General features: G+C 36.9%; 1 protein-coding gene across 3 annotated transcripts in view; it reads right to left on the reverse strand.

Moving 5' to 3' along the window:
* Positions 1-13,161, reverse strand: part of NCAM2 (neural cell adhesion molecule 2) — a 573,274-nt gene that overhangs the window by 165,728 nt on the left and 394,385 nt on the right. For all 3 annotated transcript variants that reach the window (XM_084617433.1, XM_084617431.1, XM_084617432.1), the window contains exon 9: positions 12,092-12,242. In XM_084617433.1, the coding sequence (XP_084473559.1) occupies positions 12,092-12,242 (151 nt within the window). The remainder of the gene's footprint in view (positions 1-12,091; positions 12,243-13,161) is intronic.

Raw genomic sequence — 13,161 nt, forward strand, 5'->3', positions numbered from 1 at the left:
CTAGGTTGATGCTGGCTTTATGCCCAGGCAGCTATCCTGTGGAGTGGTAGAATTGGATTGCATTAACTATCCTCCTGATGACTGGAGGATAGATAATGTGACACCAACTTTTAAAAGAGGCACCACAAATGATCCTGGTCATTATGGATCAGTGAGCCAAACTTCAGAACCAGGCAAATTGGTTGAAACTACAGTAAAGAACAGAACTATCAGACACAGAGATGAACATGATTTGTTGGGGGAAGAGTCAACACAGTTTTTGTAAAGGCAAACCATGCCTCACCAATCTATCAAAATTCTTTGAGGGGGTCAACAAGTGTTGGGACAAGGGTGATTCAGTGGATATAGTATACCTGGACATTCAGAAAACTTTTAACATGGTAACTCAACAAAGGCTCCTAAGCAAAAAAAAAAAAAAGCAGTCATGGGATAAGAGAAAAGATTCCCTCATGGATCAGTAACGGGTTAAAAGACAGGAAAGAAGGATAGGAATAAATGGTCAGTTTTCACAATGGAAAGAGGTAAATAGTGATGTCCCCCAGGCATCTCTACTAGGATCCATACTGTTCAGCATATTCATAAGTGATGTGGAAAAAGGGGTAAACAGTGAGGTGGCAAAATTTGCAGATGACACAAAATTACTCAAGAAAGTTAAGTCCACAGCAGACTGCGAAGAGCTACAAAGGAATCTCACAAAACTGGGTAACTGGGCAACAAAATGACAGATGAAATTCAGTGTTGATAAATGCAAAGTAACGCACATTGTGAAATATAATCCCAACCATACATCCCATATGTTGGCACCCAAATTAGCTGCTACCATTAAAGAAAGAGATCTTGGAGTCATTGTGGGTAGTTCTCTGAAATCACCCGCTCAGTGTGCAGCTGCAGACAAAAAAGCGAACAGAATGTTAGGAACAATTAGGAAAGGGATAGATAATAAGATAATACATATCATAACGCCCCTACATAAATCCATTGTTACACCCACACCTTTAATACTGTGTACAGTTCTGGTTGCCCCATCTAAAAAGTGTATATTAGATTTGGAAAAGATAGAGAGAAGAGCACCAAAAATGATTAAGTCTATGGAATACCTTCCATATGTGGAGAGATTAAAAAGAGTGGGCCTGTTCAGCTCAGAAAAGAGACAACTAAGGGGGGATATGATAGAGGTTTATAAAATCATGACTGGTGTGGAGAAAGTGAATAAGGAAGTCTTATTTACTCCTTCACATCACACAAGAACCAGGGGTCACACAATGAAATTAATAGGCAGTAGGTTTAAAACAAACAAAATCAAGTATTTCTTCACACAACACGCAATCAACCTGTGGAACTCATGGCCAGAAGATGCTGTGAAGGCCAAAATATAACTGGGTTTAAAAAAGAATTAGATAAGTTAATGGAGGACAGGTCCATCAATGGGTATTAATCAAGATGGTCAGGGATGCGACCCCCATTCTCTGGGCGTCCCTAGTTTCTGACTACCAGAAGCTGGGAGTGGACAACACAGGATGTTTCGTTCAATAATTGCCCAGTTCTGTTCATTTCCTTTGAAGCACCTGGCATTGGCCACTGTCGGAAGACAGGACAGTGGGCTAGATGGACCATTGGTCTGACCCAGTAAGGCCACTCTTATGGTTATAGAGCTCCTGGTCCTCCATAGTTACTAGAGAAGACTAGGATGTGTTGCACTGGGGATCACTAGAACTTGGAGAAGCAGAGGGAGTTCACAGACTTTTTCCTACAGACCTTTAAGAGGTCTGCAGCCAGGGAAGGCACCTACCCTGCAGTACTTCTAAACAGTTGCCTCCTATAACAACTCCTTTGCTCCTTCCTAAAAAATGAGAATTGCACAATATGGGAAGGCTACATGCCACATGAAATAACAGCCTCTATGTTCTCTACTTTTGTTCCCCTTCATACCTATTTTGTAAGGTGCAATATTTTGGGATCAACTGCTTTTTCTATAAATGTAAGTGGAAAAGCCACTGGTTGACAAACTGGCCACCATCTTCCCTTCATCGTGAAATAGCATCAGTGATATCTGGATGACAGAGGTAAGACTGTGTAGTCTGAAAGAGTCCTTTCAACCAGAAAGCAATCAGAGCACTCACACAGAAACAGTGTTGCCAACTCTTGTGGATTTTATCTCCAGTCTAAAGATATTGCTGTGGTTTTGTTTTTGTTTTTTCCTGAAAGCTAAATATAATAAATAAATAAAATAATATAATAAATAAATATAAAACAAAACAAAACAAAAAACAATTTGGCTTGCAACTGTACATTCTGAATAATGTAGTTTGTTTTTTCTTTCAGATCATAGTATAAGGTAGGTGTCCAGTCATTCCAAGGTGTGTCTTTTGAAAAATGAAGGAGGGGTTGGAGAGGAGAGAGAAATTACAAAGAACTCAAACATATTCAAAAGTAACAACTCTAAAGGTTATGTGCTGAATGTTCCACTTAAACATTCTGCATACTGCTATTGCTCAAAGGTTCATTCTCTAGGTCACAAAGTCCTCACAAGCCCTCATCCAGTGAGATGCCACAGCTGGAATCCTGATGGTGATGTCACACATACCATTGAACCATACTAGATTTTCAAGCCTGCCTATAGTATTAAGATACAGAAAATTCTACTTTTTTCTGCATATAATTCTGTAATGTTTCTCTTTGTTTTATTTTCAACAATAATGGGGAGCTGCGTGCCAATCAGTGGGCCATGTGTCATATGTAGATTCTTTGGACAGCCACAATTCAGTTGTTATGCTGGGCACAAATATGGTATGCAGAGAATGTAGCTATCATTGAGAACTGGCACATCCTCCAGCCTCCTTTGGCAGGGTGCCTTAGACTGGTGATGAAGCATCAGGAGCTTATGGCCTAGAAAAGTATTTTAGTTTATATGTTTTAGATGGTTGAGGAAGCCTTTAAAGAGTACAGGGAGGAGTCAAAACTGAATGAAGATGAATGATTTCTCTCTTTACATGTTTAGAGAATCTTCTAAGAGGCATGTGAGAGGAACTAGTGTCAAATATCACAATTTTGCCCTCACTTACAAGGAGTCTCACTCCTAGTAATCCAGGGCTTTCTCGTGGTTCTCCAGCAGGCCATGGCCATACTGAGTGAGAGCCGTCCCACAGCAACAGGAGACAATTCTCATTTGGACCACCATGTGCTTCCGTTCAGTGGAATGACCTGATAGTAACTAACTCTCTCTTGCAGTTGACTCAGTGCTCCTGATGATCTGTCTTGATCAGACCATGAGGTAGGGAATCTGACAAAGAAGATCTGATGCAGATACTTGTACTGCCTGTGGTAGTGAAATCAGAGCACAATATGTCCCAGGCTTCTTTTAACCCTGTTTTCCAGGTGTATGATTGTGTATATAATACTATACATTCACGTGTGTCACCATGGTTTGTTTTTTTGTTTTCTTATTTGTCTTCTCTCCATGAATCAAATTGCCCAAGATAGCTGTCTTGATACTTTCGTAAAATATTTGAAATGTGTAAAATTGTGAATATGATGTGAAATAGTGGAAAATGTACAGTGACATCACTGAAAAAAAATTATTATTTTTGCTTAGCTCCAAATACGGTCACACAACCACATGAGGTAGCTAAGTACCATGTTCTGGCAACCCATAATATCATCTTAGAGAAAAATCTAAGAATTATGCATAAAAGAGTCAGATACCATGGTGAAAAGTGTGGTCTTAAAATTTGAACAGAACAAAGTATTTTAAATTGATATTTGTAACCGTGGTATTTTCTGAAATGCAAAGGAAGACATATGTGATGGGAAAATAGCTTTTCCTTTTTTGAAAGATTGTTTTACTGGATATGTTTATTACTTTACTAGCTGTTCTTTTACTACAGGAAATTTAATATTTCCTAGAAGATGATACTTTAAAGTAGGTTAAATGAGTTAACTTCTACCTTCAGCTATACCAAGGCAACCTCAATAAAGGAACTGAGTTTGCACATACATAATAGAAAATAGAATTTGCTCCAATATTATTTAGCATTAGTTTGTCACAGTGAGCATATTTGGGTCTGTGAGGGGAAACCTATCCGAATTAAATGCAATTTATTTTCTGATATTGAGGTTATATCTAATGTTTTAGTTTAGGATTTCTAGCTAGTTTAAACTTAAATGTAAACCTAAACTTAAGCCTTAAATTTAAACCTGACACTTCTCAGTATCTCCAAAATGCTGATTCATCTCAGATGCTAAAATGTGTCAGGCTGAAGTTTAAACTAGCTACTAATATTATATATATGTGCAGTTCCATGTAATCCTGAAATCCACAAACCTCTATTTATTATACAGGATATTTCGGTTATTACTTATAATGACTTTTAGTGTGTACATTAATTTGATATTGACTTTGGGTAATAAGTATAATTTAATAGGACATACTTTCAAATGTCTCAAAGTTTATTCTGGAACATTTTAAAATCTGAATGGTATCTAAAAAGCTGCTAGAATACAAAACTCCTGCTATTTAGTAGAATATAAATCCAAATGAGTTGATCTAAGATTTATTCTTCATAAATTCAAAGAGAACTCAGTCACATGTATTAATTTCTGACTCTTATGAAAAAGATTGTATTGCAATATTTAAAAGTATCACTCTGGTCAGCTGCATTACTTTGAATATCATGAAAGGTAAGCATCACACACACACAGTTACAGTGACAAAGGAAATGAGCTGCAACACTCCTATTACATTTTTGAAAAAAGTATTAGATTATAATTATACCTTTGCACTTCATATTTAAATTTTTCTATTTAAAGAGCAGCATCTCTTTAAATAGCCACCAACCAGCAGTTGGTTTTAGCCAATTAGATGTAACATGAATCCATTGAATAGAACAACTTGCAAACTACTGTAAGGAAACAGGTTTTTTTGCTTAGAGAATACTGAATTTAAAAATAGTCTACTACCAGGCAGCACTGTTGAGGCAAACACACAAACAAGTAAATTTCATCTGGATGGAAACAGAATAGCAAGTGTAGCTACGTTCTTCTTGTAAAAAGAAAAAAAAGTCACCATGTTATTAAAAGTACACTTTAAAATTACATTATGCTTGCGAGAAAAAGCGAACAAAATCCATAACTAAAGTTTACATTTTAACCTTGTGCTTATATTTCAAGTATTGTCTTAGAACATTCACATGAGCTAGGACAGTGGTTACCAAACTTTGGGCTGTGGCAGTGGACTGCGACTCAGTCCTGGGTGATCTGCTGGTGCAACTGCATTCTCCAGTCAAGCTCTTAGTAAACCTTTAACTCCATGTGACTCATGTAATCTTGTTCAGTTTTATACAAAACTGTGTTTTTCCTTGTTTGGACACCACATTTTGCTCTCAACATTTTTTTAAAGTGTAGTTTTTCTAAAACTGTTTGGTTTCAAAGATCTTGAGGCATTTCTATGAGTGCATATTGCTAGGGATTTCTAACATTAGAATTGTTTCCGTTACAAAGAAAAGGAAACACATACATTGTTTATTTACAGTTTATATACAATTTATATGTATGTAAAATTAAAATTAACAATTTCCTTAATAAGTGTTAATAGTGGGCCACAGTGCCTGATGCAGCTGCACAGGTGGGCCTCAAGGAAAAAAAAAGGAACCCCTGAGCTAGGGAAGAGATAGCCCATTTTACAGATGGGGAAATAGAAGAATGGAAAGGTTGAGCCACTTACTTCCCCAAGATCACACAAGGAGTCTGTGGCAGAATCAAGAACACATATCTTGACGCTCAGACCCCGCCTTAACCACAAGACCATCCTTCCTCTCTGCTTAGGAGTCTTGGAGTAGTGTTTTTATAGATCCTTTGTAATGTGCCTGATCCTTTCGTCATGCACCTAAAACTTTTAATTCCCTTTAGGTCTTGTTTGCTCCTATAGCTGTGCATAATGTTCACGGTTAAAGTAAAAGTTGCAAGTTTTAATAGATTTCCTGGGTTTTGTTTTCATGTTAAAACCTCAACATTTCTTTAGTGTAGTTTACATTAAATAATTACGACCATAATTTGACAAGGAGCTGTGTAACCAAAGTCAATTTTATTTTAACAGTACCTGGTTTGGTGGGGTGCTTTGAAAATATTTTAAAATGTTTTGATACTTGTGTCCTCTTGGGTGCAGCTGATATCATTTAAATGTCTCCCATGCCATATCTCTGGGTTTAACATCCTATTCTCTAGTCCTGCATGGTTTATACCATTAAGACTAAACTGTGATTAATCCTGACCTTTTCCTTTCTTTTTAATTAAGAAGCTTATTTTATCAACCTCACCCTAAATCCTAACCTAATCAATGTAATCTCTAATCATAGGATATATATTTACCCTTCCTCTTCCCCACAGCCCATCCTAGAATCTTAAATCCCTTGTTCACAAGTGGCTTAGGCTCACAGGGCCAAATTTGTAAAGGCATTTAGGTGCCTAAAGATACAGATAGGAGCCCTATGGGATTTTCAAAACTGCTTAGGTGCTTAATTCCCTTTAATTTCAATCCTACTAGACTCCTATCTGCATATTTCAATTCAATGCCTGAATACCTTTAAAGATCTATCCTAATGGGCCTTTTTCAATAGAAGTTAGGCTCCTTAGTTCCTAAGGCACTTTTGAAAATGGACTTAGACTCCTCTGTCACTTAGGTTCTTTTAAAAATTGTATGGCTTGTCAGCATGAGCATGTTCGCTATTTTGTCTTCGTTCAGGTTGTTAACAGTCCTTCTTCACTTCACTTCATTGCCATGTCAGTGAAGTGACATAGTAGTGTTAAGACTTTGCAAGATTATCATATGACGTATAAGATTAGAATTATTCATGAACGAAAAGAAAGAGGAACACAAGTGAGCCTAGCACATAGTAAATCCTAGAATTCTAGGTAACAGTGTGTCAGTATATAGAAGTTTGGGAGGAATCTGGAATATAATTGATGCGATGCATAACCATCATTAACATATAAGGGGATAGAGCCAGCCTATCATAACTTTGCTTGGAGACTAACTACTAACAAGAAATTCTTGTATCAGCTTCTATGAAAAGAAAGCGAATTGGAACAATACATTTCTACTCTCATTAGTAATATATAACAGTACAAACATAACTTAAATGGAATATCAATTGGAATCAAACATGCTAGGTCATTTGTTCTTATTACATTAAACCCTGAATGTCTGGGTTTATCTGCACTGCTTTTCAATCAGTTCTCTAGGCTGGTCCTCATTTGTAGTTCAACTTCCCTTTAAGTAATGCAATACCTTTGAAAAGCTTTAAAGTTAAATGGCATTGAGCCAATGAATTTGCATAAACTGCAACACAGTACAGTTCACTAACATAAAAGAAAGTGAAAAGGTCCAAGACAATAATCTGCTCAGCATCTTAAATTCAGTGCTCTTACATTAATGAAGTTGACTTCAGCTTGCAGACAAAAACAATGACTCTATTGCCAATAAGAAGAAAAGAATATGTTAATGACAGAATCATCATAGGCACTGTATAGGATTCTTTACAGATACATTTTGTAGTGTGTTGTAATACCATTTCTTTGTTTATTCTGTAGCACTGAACGCAATATCAGCAAGATGAGAGACAAACTATGCACTGATGATGTTTAATATAATTTGGAAGAAAAGCAGCAGTAGCATAATGCTTTAATGACTATTTCTTTTTTTTTTTTCTCTCCACAAAGTAATATTTTGCTATGAAAGCACATATGTCTGGAAATCACTTGTTCAAATCTCATTACTGCATGAAATATGTACCACATTGCATTCAGCACCTTGGTATTAAAGTTTATGGTGCTAGGTAAAACAAAACAAAACAAAGAACAAAAACTTAGAATATCAGGGTTGGAAGAGACCTCAAGATATCATCTAGTCCAACCCACTGCTCAAAGCAGGATCAGTCCTAATTTTTGCCCCAGATCCCTAAATAGCCCCCTCAAGGATTAAACTCATAACCCTGGGTTTAGGAGACCAATGCTCAACCAACTGAGCTATCCCTCCCCCAAAACTTCAGTTGTGCAAAGGAAGTCCTCATTGTTTGGACATGCCAGCACATCATACATCTGTAATCTCCCTTATCCATGCTGTCAGTGCATCATTTTGATTTCAGTGAGGACAGAGGAAGCTTCAGAGGCATGAACAGACTATTAAAAAGGGTCATTTGGGGTTGACCAAATTCTATGCTGGCTTGATCACTATACAAACCACCCCACTGATGACAACCCAGTACAAATGTTAATTATTCTGCTGAACAGTTTGTAACAATCATTTCAAGAAATCAGTGTGAACCATTACTAGAGCGAGGAAGATTTCCATCTTTTGGTCAGGATTCTGTTATTTTTTTAGGATTTCTTTACTTTTCTAGTCTTCATTTTTTTCAGAACAAACATGGATGGCAGGTGAACACCCACCATTGGGAAGGCTAGCCTGCCTCCCACCTTTTCTGCCCTCTTCTCCCACCCACTGGAGCCCTGAGTGTCTCCCCACGGCTGAAGAAGCCCTGGCCCCCCAAAGCTCCAGACGAAGCTCCACCAACACCTACCCGCTGGCCCCAGCACCACCCTGGGCCACACCTGGCTGCTGGCAGGCCAGAGCTCAGGGCCACTAGCTGGAGCTGAGTCCCTGCTGGCTTCAGGTAGAGGGGGAGGGAGGGCAGGGACTCAGGATGCAACATGGGCAGGGACATGGCCTGGTCAGGGGACGCTTAACCTGCCCTGGCCTCTGATACCTGCCACCCATGAGAACAAACAGATTCTCATAATAAGGAGATTAACAGTATTAATTAGAAACACTAAAGTGTTAGTTGTGTAGTAATCTTGGAATTTTAAAAGGAGCCTAATAGTGTTAGAAGCCCAAATCTCATGGAAATTCAATGGGATTTGCATGCCTAACTCCTTTACGACTCTTTTAAAAACACCAGCCTAAAAAATCTTTTGCTTATGCTTTCTATATATTAGGAACAACACTAGTATTAGTCGTGAATTACAGTGTAATATACATTTATGTCTCTGGATTTAATGAAAAAATGCAAAGGCATATACTATTCTAGTATATAAACCAAGGAATTAAAAACTCTGGGATAATCCCAGTGTGTTATTGGTAGATTAGTACATTGACTCAGGGATTCCTGAGAATCCCTCTGTAGCCTTCAGCAAGTCACTTAACTTCTGTATCTGAGTGTCTTCACCTGTAAAATGGGGAATACTTTGTTTTCAGTAAAGTGTGCAATACAATAATTATAGTACCTATTTCCAAGAACTGTATGGGGATTGGTAAATTTGTTTTTAAAAATACTTAGAAGGTGTAAAGGACATTGTTGTTATTACTATTGAAGTGCTGAAAAAGTCGATAAATTTAAGTAATCTGGAAAATCACAAAGATTCTACAAAGAACCTGTTCAATACAGACTTCACAGATTCTCGTAAAGAATCACTCCTTTTCACCATTTTGCTGTGGGAGTGCAGCATAATTTAATGGTGGAACAGTAGGGTTGTCAGAGGAGATCTCCAGCCCAAATATCATCAAGTGACTGGAAACAAGAGGCAGCTACTGGATGTTACATCAGCTACAGACAAGGAATTTACTTGTGGAGGAGAGAACTACATTTTGTTCCTGATGATTTTGACAAGATTGTGGTATGTAAAAAATAGCAAGAGTGTCCTGTGAAGAGATAATTTTGAAGAGATCATTTTGTTAAAAAAAGTTTTATTATGGGAACTGGATGTCTTGGGAGATTGATATTGGAATAAAGACGCTTCCATCCCTAGGACACTAATTTAAATATGGCTAAGGTCAGTAGAAGTCATTATCATTTGGCAAGATCTCTGTGGTTTGGGCAAATTAAGTTGTGGTCTCAGTTCATTTACTCGCGGACAAGTGTTCCCATGTTAAAAAACTTCACTACGAATGGCGGTCTAATCAGAATAGGCATGAAGACAGAACTATTCTCTCATCACTAGAGGTATATCCTTCATGTCATGAGTAAGTTTCACTGTTTAGGCAATGTGGAGAAATTTGCACTCCTGCTACCAGAGCACACTTGCTCTGGAAATAAATATTGTACTTCAGTTATCAGTCTCACAGAACCATTCTTAAGTATTATGGTCCTTTACAAATATTCAAAAGTTAATATAAAAGCGTAAAGTGTCAATAAAACACTGAAAGTGATAAAGAATTTTCATCAGGTCTAATCATATAATGCTATGTGAGGTCAAAACAACAAGTCATGCATTATACATTTAAAATGTTTTCATCTTAAATCGTGCTAATATATTAACTGTCCAAACAAACAAACAAACCAACCAACCCACCAATTATTCGCTGATGGGTTCAAAGATTTTTCAATTTTCAATGTAGAAAGTTTTCTGGCATTTCAAATTAGTTTGAGCAGTTAACCACATTCAGATTTAACAGTAAATGCCAATAAATGTTCACATTTAATACCTCCTGATTAGTTTAATTTAAGTGTTAAAAGTAAATCTACCATACTACTGCCTCTCACTCAGAAGGAAGACGGTACTACAATTCAATTTAAATTAAAGACATCTGCTATCATACTAAAACTCATACTAAGACAGAGACCTTTGACTACATTATTCCATTGTATTCATCTAGAGATTAGGTTATTGTGCCCTTCAGTATTAACTTTGTGCTTTTAATGTGCTCTTAAATTTCTGTAGCTCATATGTTTCACATAATGTGGCCCATGAACCATTTCTATAATTGGAAAACCCTACACTGGACACAGAATATAAAAGCAGAAGTAAAATTGATTTTTTTAAAAAGAGTAGCCACTTTATAATTTCAGTTGAACAATATATTTCATGTCACCGTAGATTTATATGACAGGAAAACAGATCTTAATGACAGGATTTTAACGGAACACATCAGAGTATTCATTTTTTGTTCCTTACACCAGTGACACAGCAAAAGCATTTTAAATTAAAATGTACAGAAAGGAATAAATTTTCTGTGCACTGAGGGGTAACACTGAAATGTGCAAGGAATGCATCTTTTAAGAGAGTACACTCTCAAAAACATAAGAGTATTTCACAAATCTCAGAAGTCTCCAAATGAATATTGTTCATGAATAACTGCATTAAATCTATTTTTATAGTTAAGTTTAACAGCTTCTGCTGTATTTGTTTAGTTCTATTTGTGTTGGCAAATCTCTCCATCTCCTGTATCCAGCATAAATTACTTGCTCCAATTCTTCAGTCTGAATACTGTTCATTGTCTTTTTGGACTCACTTCCTGTCAGAAAGGTGGCACATGCAGCCTACTGTGAGATCTCCGTCAATGCTACTTCAGGATTCACCCAGCTGGGATTCAGCAACAGCAAAACAATCATTACTTATTTTCCCTTCCTCCCCACTATAGACCCAATCCAATGCTACTGAAGTCAATGGAAAGATTCCCATCGACTTCAGTGGATTTTGGATGAGGCCCAATATACCAGTCAGTCTCAGATACTGATGAATGAATATCACTACTGTTGCTTGTGAAGTTTCTACCAAACAAAATTTTGATTGGAAGTGGCAGGATCAGTGGGGGTGGGGGATTTTTCACGTTTGAACTCCAAGAATGGTTATAACAAAAGTAGGAGAATAGTTGAGGGGGAAGAGGAGTGTAATGGGGAGAGAGGTAGAGAATATTCCCAACATTTTTAACTTTAGAAACTTCAATTCAAGACTGAGATGCAGCTCAGATGAGTTATTACTTTATTCCCCAAACCATTTGCATCTACAGCTAGTCTCCACCAGCCTGAAAGTCTTGAAAAAGTTTCTAAGTTCATTTATAAGGTATGGCAGTGAGGGAAGCCACCAAAATATCATTATGGGTGAAACTCTGACCCTCATGAAGTCAATGGCAAAAATCTCACTGGCTTCACTGGGGCCAGGATTTCGTCCTGTGTATTCAGAATTGCTAACTTTGGAAGAACACTTTTTCTTAAATTATTCGAGTTTAAGCATGAATTACCAGTAAATCTTGATCTTCTATTAAGAATGTATCTTTTTTTCTTTTAAAACAAATTTAAAGAGAAAACAAACTGTTAGAACTTACATTCAATATCAAGGTACATGCTCTTTTGATGCCCACCAATTCTACTTGCAGCTTCACAGTCATATCTCCCTGAATCTGACAACTTCACATCTTTAATATGCAGTGACGATTTTCCATGCTGCCCTTTGACTTCTATACGGCCATCTGGGCTCTGTTTACATTGATTCAAGAAAGAGAAAGGGTTTTATATATAGATAGATATGTATATGTGTATTTGTTTTATATATAAAACACCATTAATAATTATGACTGATTGTACAGTATTTGTTGTGAAAACATCTCATAATGTACGGTGAAATAAATATTAATGACTAAGTAATTTCAAAATCTGTCAAACATACATTTTAAAACAAAAATCTAAAGACAAGTCTGATTCTAGACTCCATGGTCAAGGGAATAAATACATTCTTAAGGGAACACTGTCAAGTAGTTAAACCCCCAAATTACCTTTTTAAGATTGATATAATCTGTCTGTTCAATTATAAAGGGCCTGATTCTGATCTCACTCAGACTGTTGTAAATCAGGAGTAACTCCCATCATGTCAATGGAATCATACTGGTTTAAAATCACTATAAATAAGATTAGTGTCTCTCTCAGTTGTCCTTCCTGTCTGAGAAACTGAAAAATCCAAAAATGAAAAAGCAGCTATTGATTTAGCTTTTCTCCTAAAAGTACAAATTAACTGAGAAATCATGGTCTGGAAACACTCTGTGAACCACTGGATTTCACTGGTGATACCTTTGATGACATAACATAGAAGTAAACTGTGATAAACCATCAAACAAACAAACATATATACGTGTTGGCTTCTGCTTTACCAGGAAAACAAGTTCAATATTTGCCAGCCTGGGGGTGAGGGAGGATATATTGAGGTTGGGCAGAACAGGTAGGAAGAAAAATATAATTTACAAGCCTATAAGGGTATGAAAAATAAAACAGACATTGAAAAACGTTTTTAAGTACTTGAGAGTGGCATTTTAACTTCTGTGAAGTAACATTGTCCAGAGGAATGAGCAAAGGGTTAGGAGTTTTGAACTCCTCAATTCTAATCCTTACTCTGCAGTTTATT

Source organism: Lepidochelys olivacea (assembly GCF_965140295.1).
Source record: "Lepidochelys olivacea isolate rLepOli2 genome assembly, chromosome: 1".
Taxonomy (NCBI): domain Eukaryota; kingdom Metazoa; phylum Chordata; order Testudines; family Cheloniidae; genus Lepidochelys; species Lepidochelys olivacea.